Source organism: Marmota marmota, unplaced genomic scaffold (assembly GCF_001458135.2).
Source record: "Marmota marmota marmota unplaced genomic scaffold, marMar, whole genome shotgun sequence".
Classification (NCBI taxonomy): domain Eukaryota; kingdom Metazoa; phylum Chordata; class Mammalia; order Rodentia; family Sciuridae; genus Marmota; species Marmota marmota.
In genome coordinates this window covers 19,230,970-19,258,799 of record NW_026000082.1, presented here as the reverse complement: position 1 = coordinate 19,258,799, position 27,830 = coordinate 19,230,970, and the positions used below count along the sequence as shown (strand labels likewise).

The 27,830-nt window shown below is 36.8% G+C and overlaps 1 protein-coding gene and 1 non-coding gene across 16 annotated transcripts in view; one reads left to right on the top strand and one right to left on the bottom strand.

The window, feature by feature from the left end:
* Mast2 (microtubule associated serine/threonine kinase 2) overlaps positions 1 to 27,830 on the top strand; it is a 167,592-nt gene that overhangs the window by 55,605 nt on the left and 84,157 nt on the right. For 2 of the 15 annotated variants that reach the window (XM_015485057.2, XM_015485056.2), the window contains exons 1-2: positions 14,215 to 14,492; positions 17,023 to 17,217. The exons of 9 other annotated variants lie outside the window; for them this stretch is intronic. In XM_015485057.2, coding sequence (XP_015340543.1) covers positions 14,443 to 14,492; positions 17,023 to 17,217 — 245 coding nt within the window. In that variant the 5' untranslated portion in view covers positions 14,215 to 14,442. Of the gene's footprint in view, positions 1 to 14,213; positions 14,493 to 17,022; positions 17,218 to 27,830 lie in introns of those variants that run through there. 4 more of the 15 variants (XM_015485059.2, XM_015485055.2, XM_015485058.2 and 1 more) reach the window with 3 other exon arrangements.
* On the bottom strand, positions 111 to 296 carry LOC125610473. Its single transcript, XR_007340490.1, has one exon. It is a non-coding gene; the product is annotated as a U2 spliceosomal RNA (small nuclear RNA).

Genomic DNA, 27,830 nt, shown 5'->3' with positions numbered 1-27,830 from the left:
GGGGGGGGGGGGGGGGGAAATATATATATATAAAGAAAGCACAAAAAGAAAGAAAAAGATCAAGTTAAGCTGCTTTAACAAACCGAAAATGGTATGGGGGTGCGGGGTGGGGGGTGTGCACCATTCCCGGAAGTACTATGATACCAGGTTGATGCGTGGAGTGGATGGAGCAAGCTCCTGTTCCATCTCCCTGCTCCAAAAATCTATTTAATATATTATCCTTGGATAGAGGATATATCAGATATTAAACTGATAAAACAGATACTACCCATGATCTTAGCCAAAAAGCCAGTGCCTCCACCACTTCTCCATACTGTTATTTTGGAAATCAAATCTCAACATGGATTTTGGAGAAGACAAAGCATATTCAAACCATGGCTGACACTAATCTAGAAATTACCACTAGCAAGTTAGGTATGTTTTTAAATAGGAGTTATGATTAGACTTGAATTGTCTTACATTAAATGAGGGTATTAGTTACTTGATCTTTCTGCTTCGTCATCTTTCCCACATAATCAGAACTCCATGGAACTTCTTTTTTATTTTTCTTTTTTTAAATTTTTTTTTGTTTTTTTGAGTTATACATGACAGCACAATGTATTTTGACATATTATACATACATGGAATATAACTTCCCATTCTTGTGGTTGTACATGATGTGGAGTTACACTGGTGTATTCATATATGAACATAGGAAAATTATGTCCAATTCATTCTACTCTATTTCCCATTCCCATACCCTGTTCCTTCCCCCACTCCCCACTTTTCAATCCAGTGAACCTCCACTCCTACTTCTCCCCACCTATTATGAATCAGCATCTGCATCTGCATATCAGAGAGAGCATTCAGCCTTTGATTTTTTGGGATTGGCTATTTCACTTAGCATGATAGTCTTCAGTTCCATCCATTACAGCAAATGCCATAATTTAATCCTTCTTTATGGCTGAATAATATTCTATTGTGTATTTGTACCACATTTTCTTTATCCATTCATCTGTTCAAGGGGACTTAGATTGGTTCCATAGCTTATCTATTAAAAATTGAGTTACTGTAAACATTGGTGTAGCTGTGTCACTATAATGCTGATTTTAAGTCCTTTGGGTATATGCCAAGGAGTGTGATAAGTGGGTCAAATAGTCGTTCCATTCAAAGTTTTCTGAGGAATCTCCATACTGCTTCTCAGAGTGGTTGCAGTCTACCAGCAATATACGGTATACCTTTTACCCCACACCCTCCCCAACATTTATTGTTACTTGTATTCTTAATAATTGCTATTCTGACTGGAGTGAGATGAAATCTCAGTGTAGTTTTAATTTGAATTTTCTCTAATAGCTAGAGATGTTGAACTTTTTTTTTCATATATTTGTTGGCTGATCATATTTCTTTTTCTTTTAAGTGTCTGTTTAGTTCTTTTGCCCAATTATTAATTTTTTTTTGGTATTAAGTCTTTTTGAGTTCTTCATATGTCCTGGAAATTAATGTTGTATTTCAGGTGCAGGTGGCAAAGATTACCTCCCATTCTGTAGGCTCTCTCTTCATGCTCTTGATTGTTTCCTTTGCTGTGAAGCTTTTTAGTTTGAATCTGGCCCATTTATTGATTCTCAATTTTACTTCTTGTGCTTTAGGGGTCTTGTTGAGGAAGTCAGTTCCTAAGCTGATATGATGGAGATTTGGGCCTACAATTTTTTTTTTTTTTTAGGCATACGGTTTCTGGTCTAATGCGTAGGTACTAGATCCACTTGGAGTTTTGTGTATGGTGAGAAATAGGGATCAAACTTCATTTTGTTACATATGAATTTCCAGTTTTCCTAGCACCATTTGTTGAAGAGGCTGTCTTTTCTCCAATTCATATTTATGGTGCCTTTGTCTAATATGAGATAGTTGTATTTATGTGGGTTTGTCCTGTGTCTTCTATTCTGTACCATTTAGTCTTCATGTCTGTTTTGGTGCCAATACTATGCTGTTTTGGGTACTATAGCTCTGTAGTATATTTTAAGATCTGGTATTGTGATGCCTCCTGTTTCACTCCTCTTGCTGAGGATTTCTTTGGCTACCCTGGGCTTTTTATTTTTACAAATGGATTTCACGACTGCTTTTTCTATTTCTATGAAGAACGTCATCGGAACCTTAATAGAAATGGCTTTAAATTTGTATAGTGCTTTTGATAGTATGGCCATTTTGACAATATTAATTCTGCCTATCCAAGAAAATGGGAGATCTTTACATCTTCCAAGGTTGTCTTCAGTTTCTTTCTTTAGTGTTCTATAGTTTTTTATCGTAGAAGTCTTTCACCTCTTTTGTTAGATCGATTCCAAAGTATTTTATTTTATTTTTGAGGTTATTGTGAATAAGATAGTTTTCTTAATTTCTCTTTCATTTGATTTATCACTGATGTATAGGAATGCAAATGATTTATGGGTGTTAATTTTATATCCTGCTACTTTGCTGAATCCATTTATGAGTTCTAGAAGTTTTCTGGTGGAGGTTTTTGGGTCTTCTAAATGTAGCATCATGTCATCAGCAAGTAGGGATAGTTTGAGTTCTTCTTTTCCTATTCGTTTCTCTTTAGTTTCTTTCTTCTGACTAATTGCTCTGGCTAGAGTTTCCAGGACTATGTTGAATAAAAATGGTAAAAAAGGGCATCCCTGTCTTGTTCCAGTTTGTAGAGGGAATACTTTCAGTTTTTCTCTACTTAGAATGATGTTGGCCTTGGATTTAGCATGTATAGCTTTTACAATGTTGATATGTCCTAGTATCTCTAGTTTTTATAGTGTTTTGAACATGAATGGATGCTGTATTTTTTTAAAATTTTTTCTTGTAGTTGTAGAAGGATAGAATGTCTTTATTTTATTTATTTTTATGTGGTGCTAATGATCGAACCCAGTGCCTCACACATGCTAGGCAAGCGCTCTGCCACTGAACTACAGCCCTAGCCCTGTATGCTGTATTTTATCAAATGCTTTTTCCACATCTGTTGAGATAATTATGTCATTCTTGTCTTTAAGTCTACTGATGTAATGAATTATGTTTATTGATTTCTGTATGTTGAACAAATCTTGCATCCCTGGGATGAACCCCACTTGATCATGGTGTACTATCTTTGAAGTGGCACCCCCTTCTCTATAGAAAAATGTTAACTGGGCTTCTCCAGAAATCTTCACCATGGCTGATTTTAGGACTGTCAGCAAAATAGTCTGTGCAAAAGAGTTCAATGTAGATAAACTTCCTATTTTTCTGTCGCCCTGTTTTACTTGGCCATGGCCAAGAAGATATCAGCACTCCAGGTGCTGGACACCCCCTTACTAGTTTTTCACAAAAATATCCAGTATAGTAGTTTGTAAAAATGTGCAAACAAGTCCTCTGGCCTTGAGCTGGGCTTCACAGAGATGTCTACATTTTTAAGATAAGTTACCAACTGGGCTCCATGGTAACAACTGTCAGGGGGAGGAAAGAAAGGAGAGAAGAAGCTCTCCCCTTCTCAGGTGTTGTCCTGGAAGAGTTAACTTGCCCAAAACAGTGAAAGAAAAAGCTGTTTTTATGTGAACTTCTGCAGACTGTGAACTTCTGAGCCCCTCCCCTTACATGCTGGGTATAAAACTCTGAAACTACCTGAATTTGGGGTTCAGGGGATTGATAGATTATAGCAAAAGCTGTGCCCTCTGAACCTGGCTGGAGCCAAATAAAACTGTTTCCTGGTGTCTTCAGTACCTTGCCTCATTTGTCCCTACAACATCTTTTTAATATGTTTTTGTATATGATTTGCCAGTATTTTATTAAGAATTTTTGTATCTATGTTCATTAGGGATATTGGTCTGAAATTTTCTTTCCTTGATGTTTCTTTGTTTGGTTTTGGCATCAGGGTGAAACTAGCTTCATAGAATCAGTTTGGAAGGGTCCATGGAACCTCTTTTATAGAAAGCTGAATAAGTGTTTATAGGTAGTATTTAGAAGGAGACAATGAATTTCTTAGAATTCATAATAGAGAAGCTAGACGATTGATTGTTCCACCATGTGTTTGAATAAGTTGAAATAATACTTTATAGTTTGCATCTGGTATCCATAAAGTCAGTGACCTGCCATTTCTTGTTTTTGTAGCCTAGTCTGGAAAGTTTTAGAAGTTCTCATAATTGTTTTCTGAGTCCTGGTCAGAAGGAGAGGGACGTTACATTTGTGTTCCTGTTTGTCATCTCCCAGAGTGGCTCCTACAGGAGCAGATACTGTGCTCCATTCTAGGTATAAAGTCCCTAAATATTCCCTTGGCATATTTTCTGAAGTATAGTTTGTGGACACAGAAATTTAGAGATTGCAGCTAGTTCTTGTCTCTTAAGAGCCTCATTTTCACTTAATTAATTTAGCATAATTTTGAAAATAACTGGGCAATATAAAATAAATGAATATCAGTAATTTTGGAGGCTCTCACTTGTTATGCTTTTTCTTGTAATATGGTATCTGCTTTCAAATGGACAGGACTATAAAATGGGTTTTTAGACATGTGATATCTTAACATCATGTAAAACATACTCTTCTAGCCAGACATGGTGTTGCATGCTGATAATCCCAGCTGCTTGGGAGACTGAGACATGAGGATCACAAGTTTGAAGCCAGCTTTAGCAACTTAGTGAGAACTTTCCAAAAATAAAAAATTAACAGGGCTGGGAATGTAGCTCTGTGGTAGAGCACACCAGGGTTCAGTCACCAGACTATAAAATAAATAAACAAATGTGAACATAAATATAAATATATGTGTACTTTCACCCAACAAATAGTTCCTCCAATGTCTCCAAATTGATAAGTGGAAGGATAGCTTACAAACAAAGAACTTGGGCCTACGAATCAGGATGACCTGGGTTTGAGTCTTGGCACTACTATTTATTAGACATTTTTTTGGTATAACAAGTGCTATTTTTTGTTTGTCTTTTTGCCTCCATCTGCTTTTTCATTTGTTCAACTTTATCTACTGTATATCCTTGCAATTCCAATTATATACAGACACTATTCTAGATATTAGATATATAGTAGTAGTAAGTAAAGCTGACAAAGTCCTGTACTAATGGAGTTTCTCTTCTGCTCGAAAAAGAGTCAAAGACATACATGGTAGGTCAGTGATAATGAGTATTCAGAGGAAAAATAGTCAGTTAAAAGACATAGGGTTGGGGCTGGGGATGTGGCTCAAGTGGTAGCGTGCTTGCCTGGCATGTGCGGGGCGCTGGGTTCCATCCTTAGCACCAAATAAAAAATAAAACAAAAAGATGTTGTGTCCACCGAAAACTAAAAAAAAAATAAAAAAAAAAAAAAAAAAAAAAAAAAAGACATAGGGTATATGTTTTTATGAAGTAAACATTTCAGTTTTAATTTGGATTGTTCAGGAACTAATTTTCTCTTTAAGGTGACAGTTTTGAGTGTAGAACAGAAGTCTGGGGGGCAGGGTGGTGGTGGTGATTAGGTTATGATAGGAAAGAAAGCTGTTAAGTTCCAGTATGAGGAATGAGAACATCAGCCAGGTCTGCCATTCTGATAAGGGCATTGTTGGGATGAGTTGGTTATGAAATTTCTTTTGGCCTGTCACATATCGTTTATTTTAAACTTATCTTCCTGAAATTAAATCATTCTCATTTTTAGAAAGCTATTTATATTTAAACCCATCTAGGTTTTTAAAAAAATGCATTAAAAAATCTAGTGCAGAATATTATACCTCAAGAAATTGATAACCTTGTTTTAAGTGTACATATCTGGGAAAAAAGAATTTGGAGTTTTGAAGTTATTTATATTTATTTACCCAAGCCAGGAGAGTATTTTGTTTTTTCAAGATAAAAATGGTTCTAAATGGCTTTCTTTGTACAATTCTGTGGAGGGGACCTCTTTCTGGCAATACTTTTCATTTAGGATTACTTGTTTTGTTTGCAAATTTCAGCACTAATATCTAACCCTTACCAATGGGAGTTCTTTGTGAATAGTGTTCATGTCACAAGTTACCCAGAAAGTCAAGTCTTTCTAATATCATTTTCATATCAAGGTAGTTGGCCTCAGATTTCACAAAATGTCTTGCATTATTCCTTAGAGGATATCTGCTGTCAGTGGAGGTAAGGAATGATTTTAAGAGTGAAGAAGGTAGCTGTCTCGCCCATTGTGGTGTGTGTGTGTGTGTGTCTGTCTGTCTGTCTTGCTGGCTTTTATTCTTAGAGCCCTGAAGAGTTCCTTCCTGGGGTTCAAGGATGTGAGGTGTGAAACTTTGTGTTTCTGAAACTGACACATTGTCGTGTACTTCCCCACTGTGATATAACTTGATGTCTGGATCAGTGCTTCTGGATAATATACTGAAAAGAGATATCACCTGATACATAAGTGTAATAAACCCGTGAGGTATTGATGATGATTAGTTTTTCTGTGGGGTTTTGAAAAGTGGTAATTTTGGTGCCTTTAAGCACTGTGAAGGCAGAGTTGGTAACCTTTTTTCTATGAAGAACCTATCTTTTAAAAATTTGGTCTTTTGGGCTGGGATTGTGGCTCAGCGGTAGAGCGCTCGCCTAGCACGGGCGGGACCCTGGTTCGATCCTCAGCACCACATAAAAATAAAGGCATTGTGTTGTGTCCATCTACACCTAAAAAATAAATATTTAAAAAAAATTTGGTCTTTTATAGAAAATGATTTCACATATTTTCTCTACCTATCTAGAGGGAAGGCAAGTATTGGCAGAAGTTGGCAGGGGTGTTACAGTAATCATCACTAATTTCTTTACAGAAATTATTTTGTTTTTAGAAAATGGACATAGTTGTTACTGAACTGTAAGTACATGGACATAGAACCTAAAAATTCTTGAGAGCTCATTTTTGTTATTGTTTATGTTGAAATAACTCATTGTTAAGTTCATGATTCTACATTTATATTTCTAGCCCTCACAACTGTCAGTTTACTATAATCTACTTGGATATTGCAGAGACCTCAACTTCCTTCAGCATTTATGAATCTGTAGTCATTGTCTTTCTCACAAAACAGCATTTCTCTTATTTTCTAGCTTACTAAGTAGTAGCACTTCCTCAAGATGGAAACTTTAGTGGTCCTTGTTGGATTTTTCTTCCTCATATTCATAAGTCTTTTATCCTTTTCAATGTCTCTTTTCATTTCTTTTTTTTAAATTCACGCATTATATATAACAATGGAATTTGTTGTTACATTTTGTACATGCACAGTGTCTCATATATAGAAAGTAGGCATATATAGAAATGGATTCAGAAGAGTATTCTTTCTGAGTTGGGGATTTAGCTCAGTAGTAGAGTACTTGGCTAGCATGCAGGAGGTCCTCGGATCCATCCTCAGTACTGCCTATCACCCTCTCCCACTCCTCCAAAAAAGTGAATTCTTCCTGAATCAAGTCTCCTAAAGGAACAAACAGCCCAGATACACCTTGATTGCAGCCTCCTGATACCCTTAGCAGAGAGCTAAAATGTGCTTGAATTTCTGACATAGAAAATAACTATTTCAAACATACGACTACAGTCATCTCTCTTCAGTTCATTCAGTCCTGTATGTTAATTCTTATTTCACTGAATCTTAGGTTAACATTCTGCTTGTCAACTAAAAAGAGTTTTGGAAATTCTGACTCAATACACTGGAATGCTCTGGAAATTGTCCAATTGTCCAAGTGATGCCACTGGAAGCTTGTGCCCAAGAGTCTATTCTTTGACATCTCAGTGGTTTTAAATACCTGCTGTAGTCCTTTTTTCTGAATCTCTGAGTACTTTTTTGTTAAGGCACAGAATCTGACTTCTGGTTGATTGAAGAGCCTTCAGACAGGATCAGCATAAGACAAAATCTCTGTAGATGACAAAGACTTAACTATCTGTGATTAATTTATTACCGATAATTTTTCAGTGGTGAAAGTTCAGATAAATGTTTATAATAAAAATAATACAACTAACAAAGGAATTGAGTTGTTTCTGTGGCATGCAAAATAAGAATAGTAAATTCAATCCAAAAAGTCTTAACAACATTTTGCTAAGAGAAGTTCTTTTCAAAGAAGACACTGAATATTATATCTGACTTAGAAAACATGAACATAGTTTTTACAGTGGAAAAATATCTTGTTGTATAATATATAGTAATCTTGTGACACGACCCACAAACCAAGAAAATACTGAAAATATATTGGGAATATCAAGTAAAGGGATACAGTGAGTCTGGAGTAAATCCGGGTATCTGTATTTTTATAAAACTTCATTGACCTAGAAGATGGTAGATTCAGATTTTAAAAATAAGGTCATTAACAAGCAAACATTTTACGTAACTGAAATTAATACTGAAGACAATAAACTGTTGTTTCCTAAAATCTAGCAGAACCCTATCAGATGGGCTGTCACTTCTGGGACAATAATATATAAGATTTTATCCAGCTAGTGGATTCACCACACCATACTGGTGTGGTGAAGTAAGCATCCATGTTGGGAAAGCCTAGGTGAAAAGGAACTTCTAGTAGCTTCTAGGAACTGATAGCCAGCAAGAAATTAGGACCCCTTGTCCTACAGCAACAAGGAAATACCTGCCAACTACCTGAATGGGCTTAGACGTGTATTCTTACTGAGTTGGGAGTTTAGCTCAGTGATAGAGTACCTGGCTAGCATGCAGGAAGTCCTGGGATCCATCCTCAGTACTTCCCCGCCCTTCCCCCCAAAAGTGAATTCTTCCTGAATCACGTCTCCTAAAGGAAAACAGCCCAGTTAAACCTTGATTACAGCCTCCTGATAGCCTTAGCAGAGAACTAGGTAAAATGTGCTTGAATTTCCGACTGATACGTGTTACTACATGTGAGCCTTTTGAGTAGGTATAGACTGGTATCTCACTGAGGTTTTAACCTGTAGTTCACAGATGAATAATGATGTTTTCCATGCCCTTGTTGGTCATTGTATATCTTATTTTATGAAATAAATGTTCAAATCTTTTGCCCATTTTGAAAAAAAACGAATTTTTAAAATGATTTTTGAGTTGTAAGAGAGGTATAGTTCCAGATATTATACACTTTTCTAAAACAGAGAGAGACTATTTTCTTCCTGTCTGTGGCTTACCTTATCCTTTTTAGAATATCATGTTTCAAAGAGCAGAAAGTCTTAATTATAATATTGTTTAGTTTGTGAGTTTTCATGGTTAGTATCTAATCATGTTCTGTCCAAGAAATCTTTGCCTATCCCAAGATCATGAAGATCTTTGCCAATCTAGAAGTTTATAATTTTACCTTTTAAATGTGTGGGTTTTAATCCCTTTGAATTAATTCTTAAAGCTTTAAAAATTGTGTCAAGAGTTATATAACAAAAGTTTTAGTATAAACATTTAAAGGTATAAATTTCCCTCTCAGAACTCTTTTAGCTGTATTCTATAAAGTTTGGTACATGTATCTTCATTATAGTTTAATCCAAAGTACTTTTTAGTTTCCTTTGTCATTTCATGTTTGACCAGTAGATTATTTAGAAGTGTGTTATTTACTTTCCAAATATTGGGGTATTTTATGGTAATTGAGTTTCAGGTTTTGGTCAGGCAATGTAACTTATAGGATTTTAACCTTTTGAAATTTCTTTTCTTTTTTTTTTAAAGAATTTTTTTCACAATGCCTTTATTTTTATTTATTTATTTATTTTTGCCCAGCACATGCTAGGCAAGTGTTCTGTCACTGAGCTACAATTCCAGCCCCTGAAATTTTTTGAGATTTCTTTTATGGCCTAATATGTTGTTTTTCTTGATGAATTATTAATGTCTATTTGATTAGCTTCCCTGACTTCTAACATGTGCCACCTCAGCTTTGTGGAACTACTGTGCTCTATTTGAACTCTAGCTCTCTGTGTCATGTAAGAAAAGTGTTCCCAGGCAGTTTGCGGGCAGCTCACATTTTGAGTTTTCTTTCTTTCTGGGTGTATATTCTTGTATTACCTGTTTCCCAGAGCCTGAAAACTGTTGCCTTATGGATTTTGTCTAGTCATATGGTGGTTTGTAGTGGAATGGCTAGTTCTGTTCCATAATGTCATAGTTACACATGGAAATATTCTAGTCTTTTAGGGCAGTACCTAAAATTGGAAGATTTTTTTTTTGGTTCTCTCAAAATGTATATTTTTTTTGCATCAAGTATAAATCTAATGAAATTCTCATTCATTTTTACTTCCCTTTTTTCATATTCACGTAGCTCAGTAATATGTATATTATAATTTGTTGTCTAATATGATTTTGTTCCTATTGTAATCTATAGAACTGAGTAATATTTTCCTTTAAAAATGTTAGGCATGATTTTTGTCTCTTACTTTAATACCAGTTAAGTTACTAATTTTATTTAAGTATTTTTAAAAAATATTTTCTTAAATGAACACAATATCTTTATTTATTTATTTTTATGTGGCACAGAGGATTGAACTCAGTGCCTCACATATGCAAGGCAGGGACTCCACCACTGAGTCCCAGCCCCAGCCCCCTATTTAAGTCTTTATTCTATCCTATTTGTTTTATCATTTTTTAAATCATCTTTTTATGTTTAGGCATTTTAGCATCAAATTTCATAATCATTTACATTAAACCTAACTTTCCCTTTGTTTTTTTTATGATTGTTTTACTTTTAAACCATGAAGGGAGAATCTTTGTATTTGGGTAAATATTGGATAAATAGTATTATTCTTTTTAAGAGCAATCACATTAGCATTCTGTATGGAATTTACTTGTCTTTTTTGAAGGCCATGATTTCTGTTTATTTACTGTTTTCTTCAGTGATAATAATTTTATGTGTGCCTTTTTGTAAAGTACAGGTAAAATCTGTTCACTTTTGGTGTTAGCAAATGTTTTTTTCCAAATTTAATTTGAACAACTTGTTTGTAAATTTTCTTTTTTCTTTCCCAAGCTCTACTTTCTTATTTTCCCCTCTGTAGTGAGTACAACTTATTTTCATTTTTAGTGATCTGTAGGATTTTAAAATAAGATGTTGTATTCAGAGAGTACCAAAAATATAAATTAAAATGCAAAAATGGAGAATTTCCATACTTTAAAAATTCTTCTTTTTAAATATTCAAAATTACTAAAGATTAAATTCAACTTATTAAAATAATTTCTAATTACCTCTGATATGCATTTTTATAAAGTTAATTATGATTCTAGCATTAATTAAACATTTGCCAGTATAAAATGTTGGTTTCTTACCTTTGTAATGTTCCTAAATACATTTACTAGTAATATGAATTCCTTAATTCTTCAAAATGATTCTCAATTGCTGTGTACAATTGTTATGAACCCTCACTTAAATTATGAGTACTTTCAGAACCATGAATGTAAACAGAAGGAAGTCAGGTAAGTGGATGTTTAACTCTAGTATAGGTCAATAATTTTTTTAGGCAATAGATTATTATTTTCATATTATCTGAGAGAAAGATTTGACAGGTTGTCTTTTCATTTCAAAAACCCTGTGCTGCCCAAATATTCCATACTCTCAAGCACAGTTTTCTCTGAAATTTACAGTTTTATAATCCACACATGGAATTCCAACAGAGTTGCCTTTTTTTTTAAGGATATGGGAATGAAAATATGGAAAAGTGTTTTCCTGGAGCCCAAACAGTAAGTTACAAGAGTGGATTTTTAGGGTTCCATTTTGTTAGGGCAGAATGTCATATCTCATTGGCAGAGGCATCCTCATTTCTTTCTTTCCTTTTTTTTTTCCCCCTGGGTTTGTAGATGGACAGAATGCCTTTATTTTATTTATTTATTTTTATGTGGTGCTGAGGATCGAACCCAGCGCCTCATGCATGTTAGGCAAGCACTCTACTACTGAGCTACAGCCCTAGCCCCCATCCTCATTTCTTTAATGAGCTAACTTTTTTTAGTGTTTATGTTATTTCACAAACACAGGATCTCTAAAATGAGTGATCCATGTCAGAGGCCTTTCTACCCTGGCTCTAAGTTTGCGATCAAGTTGTATAAATGAATAAGAAAAGGTAGATGTTTCATTTGCTGTACCGCAAAGTGTTGAGCCCTGTCTTGAGTATTAAGAAGAACTGGAGAATACCGAGAGGAAACTTAGAACCCTACCATAATTGCAAGCCTCAGCTGCGGATGGGACAGCCTGAGGCTGGGGCTTTTGTGACTGACCTTGATATCAATGTGATGCTTTCCAAAGTGCACTACTGAGAGGTGTTACATATCTGAGAGAGAATTCGGTTATCTTTAGGACTCATGGAGAACCGGAGCTGTGAGAGCTGAGGAATTAAATATGTGGGGGGAAAAGTGAGTGCCTACAGATGCTAAGTGTTGGGAATTTGCTTGCGTGATTAAACTAGAACTGTGAGCCTGGTACAATGATGAACACCTGTAATTATAGCCGCATGGAAGTTTGAGGTAGGAGTATCACAAGTTGGAGGCCAGTCTCTGCAACTTAGACCCTGTCTCAAAATAAAATTTAAGAAGGGTACCCACTTGAATCAAAGTGTGAAATATGATATATCAAGAACTATGTAATGTTTTGAACAACCAACAATAAAAAAATTAAAAAAAAAAAAAAAAAAGAAAGGGCCAGAGATGTAGTTCAGTGGTAGGCCTAGCATGCACAATGCCCTGGGTTAAATTCCTAGTACCAGAATAAAAATCAAAAACAGAACAGAACAGTGTCTTTCAAATATTTTAGACACTGACACTTAATAACAAATAGATTTTCATTGCTATTCATGATGCATGTTTGCATATAGTTTATATTATTTCAGCAGTAGTTGTCAGAAACACATTTCACAGAATTTATATGTGAAGCTCTCATATTCTCTTTTCTATTTCTGTATCCTCTTAAAAAAAAAAAGTTGATCCTGACTTCCTAAGTTGGTTTTAAGATTTTCCAAAGAGCCGTGACCTACATTGAAAAAGCACTGGTTGGAGTATGAATTAGTTAGTCCTTTGAATGTTACTCTAGAAAACAGTTTAACATACTCTACCATTTAGATGAATGAGAAGAGCCCTTTGGTGTTAGCTGGGTCCTCTGCAGCAGGGTCAAGACTGTTGCTTACCTTTTGGCTGCCAGTCTCTAACTCACAGTTTACCTTGTTCCTTGGCTTTCTCAGATGATTTCCTATTCATTTAGACATATGCCCTTTAGTGTGGGAGATAGTTCCCGGAGAGGAAGACCGGTATCAATAGCTAACACTTCTATGGTGCTTTCTCTGTGATAGGTACTTTCTGTCTTACATATATCTATCTTCACTACATCCTTAATTATCTTCATTTCACAGGTGGGGAAACCAAAGCATACACAAGTTAAGTAGCTTAATTCAAAAGAGATCTTCTGCAGCTTACTTTAAGTCTTGTAGAAAGTCTGCCATATAAATGCTTTCATTTGGGCTGGGGATGTGGCTCAAGTGGTAGCACGCTCGCCTGGCTTGCGTGCGGCCCGGGTTCGATCCTCGCACCACATACAAACAAAGGTGTTGTTTCTGCCGAAAACTAAAAAATAAATATTAAAAAAAAATTCTCTCTCTCTTTCAAAAAAAAATGCTTTCATTAATGGTTACTGAATGAAATTAAACTAGTTTCTGGGCTTATTTTCTTTTTCTTTTTTTTTCCCCATGGGCACAGTCTTTATTTTGTTCATTTATTTTTGTATGTGGTGCTGAGGATTGAACATAGTTCCTCACATGCTCGAGGCAAGCACTCTGCCACTGAGCCACAATCCCAGCCCATGGGTTTATTTTCTCAACTTTCCTTATGGCTTTTCTCATTACAAGATTTTTCAAATGATTAGATAATAATATAAATTGAATAAAAAGTGGTTTCGAGCTTTCAAGCAGTATGAGTTCCTTAAATTGGTCAGAGTCAGAATTTGAATAAGACTATACTTTAAGCTCTAATGTTAAGGCCCTGTCATCCTTCTCTAGGCCTGGGAATGAACAGTGTTGCAGAAATGCCCGATTATTCTTAGCATATCACAGATCCCAAATTGGTAAATTAACGAGCTATCTTCTAATCCCCGGCTCATTGCAACAGCTGTTGTAGCCTGGCCTATGCCTCCTGGGTTAATAGTATTTCTGACAGTGTGTGAGTTTTCAAGTTGGTATGTACAGTTTCTGCCAGGGCCTTCACTGCTGCCAACTCTGAGTTGGAGGTTGCAGCTGATTTGTCGGGGAGGGAATTTGGTGCTTGTCACTGACAAGGAACAAGGTGCTCTCTGGGGCTCTGATTTGCTGTCTACTGAGTGTGAATGATGTCAGGCAGATCAGAGGACAGCTGATTCATTTGGGATCTGAAATTCACTCTGGCTCCCTACTGCCTCCTGGGCTCTTAGGTCTTTTTTAGGGGGGAGAGGGGATTCTGAATATCATGGTTTTGGAGAAAAGTTCTTTAATTTTCCTTGTAAGTTTGGGGAGCCTTTGTAAATTTCTTTTGGCTGATGTATCCCTTGTGTGAGAGAAGTTCCTGCCAAGGAGGGCAGAGCTTGAATAGCCAGGAGAATGATGAAACGGAGAAGGGAGAGACTGGGCGCACCTTGCCTGCGGATTCAGTAAGGAGGCTGGGGTCTCTGACTGGAAACCGGAGAATGTCAGGAAAAGAACTAATGCCAACTAACACAGCTTCATTTGCTTGGATGAAGACTGCCTTGGAGATGCCTGTCGGGAAGAGGGTTGAGCTGGCTTCAGTAATTCAAGGTCAAATTCGTGGTCCCTGTCCAAGGCTGTGGAGTTTCCAATTCAGGAAACTTGAGTTGGATATAATTTTAGGGGTTCCTAGGCACTTGGGGAACTGCGATAACAACGAAAATAATTTTTTCCTTGTATTGAAAGCAAGTGCTAGTTTAAAATTAGTGTCAAAGCTGCAAATACAAGCCCCAGGAATGTGAGAAATAGATGGAAATGAAAAGTACCTCCTCTGACTGAAGAGTGTTGCATTTCTGCCCCTAGCCTGTCAGCTCAGACCCTCAGACCTGCCCTTTTAGAGCCAAACTGGGGCTCCTTTAGGATGTGCCTTAAATCTTATTTCTCTATAGGTCAATATAAAAAAGTGCTTTATCATGTGAGAATTTCAAGTCTCAGAAATGAGGAAAGGCTCCACTGCAGAGTGACATTTCCAAGAGCCGCTGAGGTTTATTTAATGAAGTGCTGAGGGAATTGATCAGATAGAGAACCAATGGAAGAAGAGTCCTAGAATCCATTTCACCTTGAAATGCCTTTGCTTAACTCACAGGGTGGAGAGAGTGCACTTCAGATTTTTTTCCTGGGTGTTAGTGCTTATGCCCAGACATTATGGCTTAGTCGGATTTCTTCAGTGGCTTCCTTTGGGCTGATGCCTTTCAATGTCTGTTGATGCTCATTGATTGAATTACTACTAATTCTACCAGACCCCGGAAAATAGCACTTGTTTGAAGTAAATAATCGGGCATTTTATTCCCTTATAAATGGCCATAAAAAAGAAACTTAATTAAAGTAAAGATGACTTGATAGGAAAATGAAATTTTAAAATGTAGTTTGTAGTTTAAAAAAATGTAAGTGGTCAATAGTCATGCTTTTTTGAATATTGATACAGTGGTATTGGGAATCCTTGTATTTGTTTTAATGACTAAATTTGGAAAATACTACCCAAGGAACTAGTAAGTAGTTTATAAATCATCTTTCCATTATCAAACACAGCTTCTTAGATTCAAACCCCATCATATAACCAGTTTGCAGAGTGGTAATTAGGATTAAAAAGGAAATGAAATTTGGTTGTCATAGACTTTTATAATAACAATAATATATTCATCCATCAAAATAGTTAAATTTCATTTTACGTGGTAAGATTTAAGGCTCTCAAACTTGATATAAGCAATATTGTTCATGCTAACAAATATTAAGTGGTGTATTGTATGTTTAATTAGCTCTAACTTATATACAAGGAAAAATATGTTGAGCTTGTGGAAATTTGGGCATGACTAATTTTAAATAGTTGTCCAACCTCCCCTTTCCTATTTTATCACACCTGCCTCCAATGTACTTACCTAAGAAATAAGCTGAAGTCAGTTCAAGGGTTAATGAGAAGGAAGGCAAAGATTTCTTCTAAATATGTGTAATTAAACATAAGCAGAAGGACACCATATCCATATTCTAAAGAGTCAGCAGTAATAATACAGGAAAGTAATGTTATTTTGAAACAGGTTAGGTGCTTTTATGATACTTAAGTAACTTTTTAATCTTGTAATTAAAATATTGTAATTACATATTTATATATATATATATATATATATATGCCATGCCAATGCTATAGCAAATTAAATACTGTAAATCTGTCATTTATTTTTCATCATCTGGGTCATATTTACCATTGACAACAAATTAGAAATCTATATTTATCACCTGTCTGTTTTGAATCTAATTATCTTATTTAATAACCTTCAGTAGGACTGAACATATTAAGATTGGGGCTGGGGAATATAGCTCAGTTGGTAGAATGCTTGCCTCGAATGCACAAGGCCCTGGGTTTGATCCCCAGCACCACAAAAAATAAAAATAAAAAGATGGTTAGATTGTTTTCAGGGAGAAAAGGAACCCAGAAATTTAAATTTAAAATTAAAATAGAAGCACATTTAAATAGAAGCAAAGTTTATTGTAGGGAATGAAATGACATAATTTAATGTACTCATTAGGGAAGAGTTAGCGAAATAACTTGGTGTCATGGTAGATATAGTCAGAAATTTATAAACTTTTGAGGATGTTTTACTTTTGTGGACATATACATTTCTTTAGGAAGTTTTAGTCATTGAACATGAACTGTTACCTGCTTTTTACTAGTTGATGAGTTGCAAATTTATACAGTGTTTGGTTTGTCCCAAAGTCAATTCTAAATACTTTGAATAGTCAAAGCTTAAACTTTTGGCTTTAATTTTGTAGATTAAGTTTTAGCCCATCATTCTTTGCTGACATTGGAACTGAAGTAGAATATTTGAGAATGATTTTTGACCACTTAATTTTCTTGATTTCTAAACTAACTACTTTAAATATGTTCTTTTTGGATGATAAATTATCACTGACCCTCTTTTTTCCTACCGTGGTCCTTGTCAGAATCTCTACTCTTTGCCGAGGAGCCGATGTAAACCAGCATAAGTTCTCACCCACATCAACTCCAGCTTTCTCCCTTGTTAAAATCCCGTTTAGTGCTGATTGTGTTCTGGCTACTTCTCCTCTTGCCTTTTTCCTGAGCTCACAAGCCCACAGCAGTCCTGGCAGTCCCTGCTCCAGCTGCCCACTGCAGTGGAGGTAAGGAAATCTGTTGTAATGTGAATGTGGGTCTTGGTGATTGCTTCTGACCTTATAGATAAAACCCATACTTTACTCCTTAATAATGGGAAGAAACTAAGTAAGAGTTAAGTCCTATCCAGAGAAGAATAAAGGGAACTCACAGATCTCTGCTATATTCAAATTTTCAGGAGAAAAAAATACGTTAGTATGTTAATATTAAGATAGTTTATGTGCCCATCCTGACCACAGGGCTATCCTGTGAGCTGGACCACTCCAGAGCAGGACAGCGTGCTAGAGATCTTCAAAGATTAAAACATTCAAACTCCATGTTTTACACAGCAGGAAAATTGGAGTCCAAAATGGGTTAAATTATGTGTTTAAGTTGATGAAAACAGTCCTCTTGTATTTCTTTCTGCCTTCCTTTTTATATATTCAGTATTACTTCAGGGCATACTATGCACTGGACTTACTTAGCCTTGGGCATGGAAGACAAAATAGTGACCACAAAGTGATAAGTCCCTATCCTCTGAACTTAGGTTCTAGGGAAGACAGAGAGACAAACAAGTTAATGAGTAGATAAATAACATAATGGATGGCCAGAATTGCTACTGAGAAAATACAGTAAAATAAGGGGAATAGAAAATGTGAGGGCCAGCCAGGAGTTGACATTTTCTATGAGATGGTCAGGGAAGTCCTCACCGATGAACTGACATATGAGAAAAGATCAGAAGGAAGTCTTGGAGCCAGAATGGAGGGATCTGAAGGAAAAGTGTTCAGGCTGATGCAGCAACAGTGTCAAGGGCCTGGTTTAGGAGCTTGCTTTATGTATAGTTTGTGCAGCACAGAGTTCCATGAACCTGGTATCAAATAAATTAGGTAATTATTGGTAGGAAATCAGGTCTGAGATGTAGTGGGGAGGCAGATTAAGTAGAACTTTAAATGCCATTGTATTTATTTTTATGCTGAGTGAGGTAAGTAGCCATTGGAGGGTTTAAAGTCAGAGAATATCCTGTTCAAAAGTTTTGGCTATTGGTGTAATCCAGGTTAAGAGACAATGGTTATTTAAACCTATGATGATGCAGGTGTAAGAAATGATTAGATTTGGAATGTGTTTTGAAGATGAATTTGATGGATTGTTTTGATGGATTAGATTCAGGGTTTGTGAAAAAAGGGAAGTTAAAGATGACTAGTAATTTTGGACTGAAAAGCTAGAAAATTGGAGTTGACTATAAACTGATACTGGAAAATATCTATAGTTAATTACACATTTAATGAGAGATAAACAAGGTCTGGGTTACAGGTATACAATTAGAAATTGAGGTGATATATATGATATGAATCATTAGATTTATGGGTTCATCCAGCCAGTGACATTTAATAGATATGTCCAAAGATTGAATCTTGAGGTAATCTGACTTCTAGAGGTTAGGGAGATAATGATGAACTGGCAAAAGAGAAACCAGAAAAGACTAGCTGTTTAGGAAGAACCAAGAAAGGTATCTTGGAAGCCAGTTGGAAAAAAAAAAATTCAAAAAGAAAGGTGTGATTGATTAGTAGGTATTGGTGAAGCTTTTTTAAAACATTTATTTTATAGTTGTAGGTGAACACAATATCTTTATTTTATTTTTATGTGGTGCTGAGGATTGAACCCAGTGCCTTAGGTGAGTGTTCTACCTCTGAGCCCCAGCCCCTTGGTAAAGCTTTTTGTTAGGAAACAACAACAACAAAAAAAGTAAAGTTAAAAACTAAAAGTGGAAAGCACAAGCTTTGAATTACAGGATTTGATATAGGAGCTCAAATTCTGAAGACAACTTGGGATAGTGTTAAGATATGACATAGGACATTGTCAGAAATTGACTCCCCCCTGAGGGCACCTCTTCTGGAGTAACTGATCTTTGGTATGAATCTGAGAAAGACAGTAAGTTGAGTAGCACCTATAGCCTAAGGTGTGCCCAATCTTTGCACATGGTTTGAAGCTAGAACACACATCCTAGGGCAATGTTTTGCAGTATTGGGATAAAAACTTGTTAAATTTCATGGGTATTTTTCCCCTTATACTTGTTCACATGTTTGATTGGTGTTTATTCTTCTTTTATATCTGTTCCATGCAAAATATCAGTTCAGTGATATGACAAGATAACTTTAACTTATTTACAGAATATTTTTGTACTCTTTTAAATAATCTTGAGATTCTGGGATTCAGTTATTTGGAAATAGTTTGGTACTTTTTGAGGAATACTTTTATTGGTATACTTCTTATACCAATATGTCCATAGTCTTAACCTCTTTTAGGTTTGGTAGGACCAGAGTACCATTTGGGACTGATTTTTCCTTTCTACTAAAGCAATACTTTCTGAGTACTCCACCTGATACCTGTTTATTGTTTTTTCCCCCTTGGACTGATGGGAACATAAACTGTCCTGGCACTGTGTGAGCTCTGGAGAGAGTACCACCTGCTCCTTTTCTTGGACAATTTTCTTTTTCACATGTGCTGGTTGGTACTTGGCTAAAAACTTAAAGAGGAACTTCCTGCAGAGTTTTTTTTCTGTACAGCTCTCTGCTCTCTGATACTCAGCCGTACAAATTCTAGCCACCTTAGCATTCCCACATTCTCAGTTCTGTTCCCTAACTCAGGGAGACTGCTGGGCTCTTTTTGCCAACCATTCTTGTGTTGACATGTTATTCCTCCAGTTTCCTGGGGCAATCTTAGGGTTTACTTTGTGTGTTCTCCTTCTGTCTATCATATGTGGTTTTACATATTTCATGTGATTTGGGTTTTTTTTTTTTTTTTTTTTTTGCGGGGGTAGTATTTTAGGGTTTTTGTTTTGTTTTGTTTTTATTATACAGGATCACTATGGTGCACAAGCTGACCTCAAACTCCTGGGCCCAAGTGATCCATCCTTATGCCTCAGCCTCCTGAGTAGCTGGAACTATAGGAGTAGTCTTCCATGCATAGCTGATTTTTTTTTTTTTTTTTAATTTTAAAGGCACAAGGGTATATCTTACCTCTGTTTCCTCATCTTGGCAGGGAGGAGAAGACCCTTAAGGTCATGTTTCTATTATCAGAGATTATTGGTTGACTTACTAACCTGTTAGATAAAAATAGTGGAAATAGAATAAATTCTTTTTTTTTATCTTGGCTATAGAAGAAAATTAAGAAATGAAACAAGAAGATTAAGAAACATTTGCTGAGCATTTATTGTGTACTAAACTTTTTTCTAAATGATCTATATGTTTATTTACTTAATCCTTAAAAATAAAAATACTCTCATGAGGTAAACAATAAAAGTTCATTTTATTGATGAGGTAGGTAATCCAAATAAATCTGCTTTATAGGTGAAGACACTCTTTTACAGAGAGGTTAAGGAAGTTATTCCTAAGTAGTGGAAATTGTCATTCAGCCCCACAGCTTCTTATACCAATATGTCCATGGTCTTAACCCCTTTATTATTATAATGTTTCTGATGAAATATGTGGAATTGAGTAGTATTTATTTATTTATTTTATTTTATTTTATTATTTTTTTTTTTAAATTTTTTATTGTGGGTTGTTCAAAACATTACAAATTTCTTGACATATCATATTCCACACTTTGATTCAAGTGGGTTATGAACTCCCACCTTCACCCCATACACAGATTGCAGAATCACATCAGTTACACATCCATTGATTTACAAATTGCCATCCTAGTGTCTGTTGTGCTCCGCTGCCTTTCCCATCCTCCACCCTCCCCCCTCCCCACCTCTCCCCTCCCCTCCCCTCCTCTCTCTCTACCTCCTCCACTGTATAACCCTGAGGGTCTCCTTCCATTACCATGCAATTTCCCTTCTCTCTCCCTTTCCCTCCCACCTCTCATCCCTGTTAAATGTTAATCTTCTTCTCCTGCTCTTCGTCCCTACTCTGTTCTTAGTTACTCTCCTTATATCAAAGAAGACATTTGGCATTTGTTTTTTAGGGATTGGCTAGCTTCACTTAGCATAATCTGCTCTAATGCCATCCATTTCCCTGTAAATTCTATGATTTTGTCATTTTTTAATGCAGAGTAATACTCCATTGTGTATAAATGCCACATTTTTTTTATCCATTCGTCTATTGAAGGGCATCTAGGTTGGTTCCACAGTCTTGCTATTGTGAACTCTGCTGCTATGAACATCGATGTAGCAGTGTCCTTGAGTAGTATTTATTTAGTAAGTTAACAAACACCAAGGACTTAATAGCTCCAGTCACTGTTTTAAGAACTTTAAATTTGTAGGTGATTCAGTTTTCACACACTGATTCCATGAGGATAGATTTTACTATCACTGTTCATTTCATACAAGGGGCAGCTGGAGAGATTAAATAAATTGCTTAAGATAATACAGCTGGTAAATGGCAGAACTGAGATTAAAACCTGCAGTCTGGCTTTAAAAATCATACTCGTAAACTATACTGTTCTGCTTCTCTATGATACTTCCCATATGCAGTATAATGTGTTCTGAACCAAAATAAATTTTGCAGCCCCAGGTCTTCATTTATCCCAAGGTGACATATTTATAACATTCTTTAATAAATCCCCCTTCAGTCTGGGATGAGAATTGGTATTCTCACAGTCCAGGGTCACTTCTAGGCCATTATTTTTATTGCCTGCCTTTAAAAACCTGTTTTTCTTCTATGCTTACATCATTCCATTTTGTTAGCTTTTACTCCTGTTTCTTTCTATCCCCACCAATCAGTGGTGTGCTCTGTGTTCACATTTAGAATCTAGGACAGAAACAGTGCACACAATGACAGGCTTCCATTCTACAAAATCCTTACCCATGAATATGTGCCTATTGAACTTTATTGTTATTAATCAAGTGAGTAAGTGGAAAGAGGAGGAAAACAGTTTCAGTAAATAATGTGAATAAGAAAAGAAGTAAAAATTGAGAGTTACTGGCAGTGGCTTTGACCTCTATTTAAAAATAGACCAGGAGAGAAGGAGTTAGGATCTACACACTGCCACCTCTCAGTAGCCATATAGGAATGTCTTTTATCCTTTTTGAAATACAACTATTGTTATGAACTGAATTATGTCTCTCCAAAATTCATAGGTTAAAGGCCTAATCCCCAGTACTTCAGAATGTGACTATAATTAGAAACAGTCTTTAGAGAGATAATTAAAGTTAAATGAGGTCATTGGGATGCACCCTAATTCTGTATGATTTATGTCCTTACAAGAAGAGAGGATTAGGACACAAATGCGCATAGAATGAAGGTCTGTGAAGACATAGGGAGAACATGGCCATTTGCAAATCAAGGAGTTTGCCCTCAGAAAGAACCAGTTCTGCCAACACTTTGCGCCAACACCTTACTCCTGGACTTCCAGACTCCTAAACTTTGAGGAAACAAACTTCTGTTGTTTAAGCCTTCCAGTCTGTGATATTTTGTTATGGCAGCCTTTGCAAACTGGTGCAGCTATTAAGACTTGGCTGCATTTCCTCAAAGAGGTAAAACCAGCATCCCTTTGCTTCATAGTGTAGTGAGAACTGACCCTGTTCAAAGTTGTTATTCAACCTCTTTACTGATTGCATCTTAGAAATGGATAGTCTTGGGATTTTACAAATCATTGCCCATAATAATTTGAAGAACAATTGTTGTTTCCACTCTAACTCTATACTACAATTCTTTAGTTTTTGTTTTGTTTTGTTTTGAGGTGGGGTCCCATATAGTCACTTAGGATGGCCCTGAACTCCTAGACTCAAGGGATTCTTCTTCCTCAGCCTCCCAAATGCTGGGGCTACAGGTGTGCATCACTGTACCATCTAGTTCTATACTCCATTCTTGTTTGTGTCTTGATTGGAAGGGATGAGCCTGTTATAGATCAACCTTGATGCTAGCAGTTGGGTATGATCAACTTTAAGAGGCAAAATAAATTTGATTATCATCTGATTGAATTAAATAACCTCCAACCTGTAGTCAACTTGTAAATCTTCTAAGACTGTGATTGCATTTCATTGCTTGGCACTGAAGCATTGGTAGTATTGCATTTTTGGAATGACCCTGTTTTAAAAGATTGTTGAAGTCTGTGGTGTTAACTGGTATCCCTGAAGAGAGAGAGGACATGGTTACTGTCCCAGCTGTAGGTCTGCTGGGGATAGAATTTTGATGGTAGTACCTTCCTGGAACATAGAATGATTTAGATTTTGATTTAGTTTTGAATTGCCATAGACTTGAGAGTTTGTAGCAAGAAATTCTTAGAAGAGTGATCTCTGTATTGGAAGGATTTTAGCTTTAACCTGCTCTCTTACTGCATAGCAATACCTTCCATGTAATGTCTAGCTGTTAAATCTTTGCTTGAATTTCTTTGGCAACAAGGAGGTTGCTATTGAAACTTTCAGCCATTTGCCAGTCAGCCCTCTGACCCCTCCTGTGTGAGGCTTTTTGTAGACTTGTATGGCAAAAGGACAGGTGTTACTTTGGACCTCCTCCAAAATGAGGCAGCCTTTGAACCCTTTTTGGGCTAGCATCAATATTATTTTCTGCCAAACAGAAAGCACTGTTTTCATTTTACCAACACCTGCTTTTCTTGTCTTTCTTCTTTTAAACAACTGCTTTTCAAATTAATTCCAAAAGAGGAACATCTCCAGAACTTGTTTTTTTCTTGACCCTTCCATATACCAGTTATAGGCAAATGACTTCCCTTTTTTCTACGTCAGTATTCTGCATCATTAAAATGAGGGTAATAACACTACTTCAAGGATTGCAGTAAGCATTAAACAAGTTAATACATGTCACATTTAGACTAATACCTGCCATCCTCATAACTTCATTTTGTTTCCATTTTCTCGTGTTCTGACTTTCCTGGGGATAGTATCCCTTACCATATATCCTTACCACAAAAGCCTTTTTCCTGGCTAAGGAAAGGCCATGGCAGCTAGGTACCCTACTGCCCTTGTATGCAGCTCACTAATTTTTATCTCTGAAGACGCCCTTTGGACTTTCCAAGACAGAGATGGAAATGAGTTTAGCCCGCGGCCAGCACAGGCTTCATAAGTGAAGGTTCGGGCTATGTGAGAAATGCAAAGGGAGTTTGAATTAAACCAGCTCCAGGACGGCTTCTCCTACCCCCAGCCTCAAGCTACCTATTAGGGTAGCAAGGTTTACTGAAGAGGCCAGAGAGAGAGAGAGAGAGAACACACGCCAGGGAGTGGACTTTTATTGGGGAACAAAAAATTCTGGGGGAAAATCCCATCCAATGAAGATTAAGGGGGGCAGTGTCCCAAGGTCAGGTGCGACAATTGGGTCTTCGGGGTAGTGGCCATACATGCCTCCACACAGATAAGCCCTCCTACCTGAGAAGGGTGGGGAAAGCTCTGGACACGAAGATGTGTCTAAGCGAGCAAGCGCCTCTCACCCAGCCAGGGAGGTAACTCGAATCATGTGCAAGGATGGCCTCCCACAAATGAGAAACAATCTGAATTACATTATTTTAAAAGGACCATTATGTGGCAGTGGAAAACTCATCAGAATGGTATTCAGGTATTCATTTATCCTGTGTCAGGGAAGGAGTGACTTCAGAGTATCTTCAGGAGAAGTTATTCTCTTATTAGGGAAGGGAACACTGGTTTTGGGTTTTGTCTTTTTAATGGAAAGGTGAAGTAATGAAGAATACTAGCTGATTTAACCCCAGGAAACCTTGTATAGGGAGAGTTTTTCAGAGACCCCGGCTTCACCAGACTCTCAATATAACTATGAACATATGACTTTTCTATTCAACAAAGTGCCAAATGCTCACTCCTGGCTTAAAAGTAGGAAGATGATGAGTTCTAGAATATTTCTGTTTCTAGAAGTAGGAAAATTTTGTTATACTGAATATAATGTTGTATTATGGGAAAAAAATCTCAAGAGCATTCCAGAGAAGAGAAAGATGTACTATAGCCCCAGTGTCTATATTATCAATTCAGGTCAATATTATATATATGTATATATTCTACAGCCCCACCTTCTCTTTTTTTCTTTCTTATTTTGAAGCAAATCCCAGACTTAATGTTATTTTAAGAGTAAATAATTCAGTTTGTATCTTTAAAGATAAGGACTCTTTAAAAGAATAACCACATCATGTTAGCACATACCTAAATTAATAATTTATCAATATTGTCAAATGTTTAGTTAGTGTTCAAATGATTTTCATAATTTTTTTTGGAGTAAGTAATACTCTGTCTCCCCCCAACACCCTTTGTGGTGTTGGAAATCAAACCCAGGGCATATGCTAGGCAAGTATTCTACATCTGAGCTACATTCCTAGCCTATCCTGGGGCAACAGGCCAAAACCTAAATTGTCATGGACAGATTTGTATGTCTGGTTATTTTATGTCTCCTTTAATCAAGGGTTTTCCCACCTTCTCTTTCTTTTCCTTGCTGTAATTTAATTGATTGAAAAAACTGAGTTGCTTGTTAATGGAGACTTGACCAGATCCTGGATTTTGCTCATTGAATCTCTAAAGGGTTAACATATTCTTATGACCCCTCTATTCCCTATAAGCTGTTTGATCTGATTCTGATGGGGGAGTTACTTAATAATTTGGTAATGCACATCTGTCAGGAAACAGGTAATGCCAGATCACTCCTTCGTTTTGATAGTATTGGCCCTCTGATAATTATCACCTAGATCTTAAGAATTATTAGGAGTTTGCAGAAGATGATATTCCCATTCCCATCCTACTAGCTATAATATTATACAAAAGGAATTTTCTCCTCATTACTTACTTGTCTACCCTGAGGTGCAGTGATATACCCTTGAGTCAACTCAGCTAGACTGGTTTTGTTTTTGTTTTTGTTTCCTTGTTCTTTTTGTTACTGGGGATTGAACCCAGGGGTACTCTACCACTGAGCTACATTTCTAGTTCTTTTTATTTTATTTATTTATTTTTTTATATTTATATACTTATTTTTTTTTAGTTTTCGGCAGACACATCTTTGTTTGTATGTGGTGCTGAGGATCGATCCCGGGCCGCAAGCATGCCAGGCAAGCACGCTACCGCTTGAGGCACATCCCCAGCCCCTCTAGTTCTTTTTATATTTTATTTTGAGTTAGGGCCTTGCTAAATGGCAGAGGCTGGCCTCAAACTTAAGATCATCCTGCCTCAGCCTCCAAAGTTGATGGGATTATAAGTGTGTGCCACAATGACTTATCTAAACTCTTTTTTTTTTTTTTTAAAGAGAGAAAGAGAATTAATATTTATTTTTTAGTTTTCGGCCAACACAACATTTTTGTTTGTATGTGGTGCTGAGGATCGAACCCGGGCGCACGCATGCCAGGCGAGTGTGCTAACGCTTGAGCCACATCCCCAGCCCTATCTAAACTCTTTACTGACCGTTAGTTTAAAGCCTGAGTGTCGTTTATTCCTTTATCAATGATTCACATGAACTGCTTTCTACTTTGTAGTGAAGGTTCTTTGCCCAGAGCAGTGCAGCCAGAAGTTTATGATACTTGCTGTATAAGTAACTAACCCAATGCTCAGCAGAGGAAAGCTGGGTGAAGAGAGGAAATGTGTTTAGAAGTCATCTTGGGGCAGGTTGTTTAAGACTGGGGCACAGAGTTCGTCTTTCATGGCCTTGGATGATAAAGAAGGAGCTGATGCCAGTACTGATTACCTCATTTTATAGATAGGATGGATTCAGGGAAAGAGAATCCAGCCATTAAAGAACTAGTACACAAAGAGTAGAGACAGACACATATAATTTTTATGACAGATCCTTGGCATAGAAGAATTAATTTTTATGACTTTAGTTATTTTATAATGTATATAAAATCGTGCCCAGAGTGACTTTTCCATCTGTGATAGATCTCATATATTATGGTGGTCCCATAATATTATAATGAAACTGAAAATTTCCCATTGCTTAGTGATAAAGCTATTATAACATTATAGCACAATATAAGGTGTAAACAAACATACTGTGCTACCAAACATGAAAGCATATAGGACATACAATTATGTATATGTAGTCTGTTATGCTTGATGATGACAATAAATGACTATATTACTGATTTATGTATTTGTTATAGTATACTTTTAATGGTTATTTTAGAGTGTACTTTGCCGCAGTCTGGCTGGGCACAATCAGGAGCCACTTGTCAAAAGAAACTAACTTTATTTTTAGAACCACACACGCCAAACAAAACAGCCTCTCAGGAAAATCCCTCAGAGCCTCAACTGCCACCACTGGCTTTCCACAAGCCTCTCTCTCCCACACCAGCTTCTCCCCACCTCCCACAATCCTCCTGCTCTTGAGGCCGATTGGCTGGGTCACGTGGGCGGAGCCAAAAAAGTCCCCCAATGAGTAGCTCCGTGGTCTGAAAGGGCAGGGAAACAGCCCAATGAGCATCACCGCAGAGGAGCCAATCAGCAAGATGTTGCTGGGGCCGCTGTGAGCCAATCATCAGCCGGCAGCTGGAAGTTTGCTGGGGCCCCTTCGGCTGTGGCTCTCCACATCTCCCCCTCTCTGTTTAAACAAAAAGCATGTGGCTTAGGGACCGTGCCTACCTTAGGTTGTCCAATAGTACATATGGTCCTTACCCGTTAGGTTGGTACCATTGCAATTGGATCTTACCCGTCATTGACTACCGGTCCAGTATACAGCCACACCTGTGGAGAGGTCTTTGTACCAGC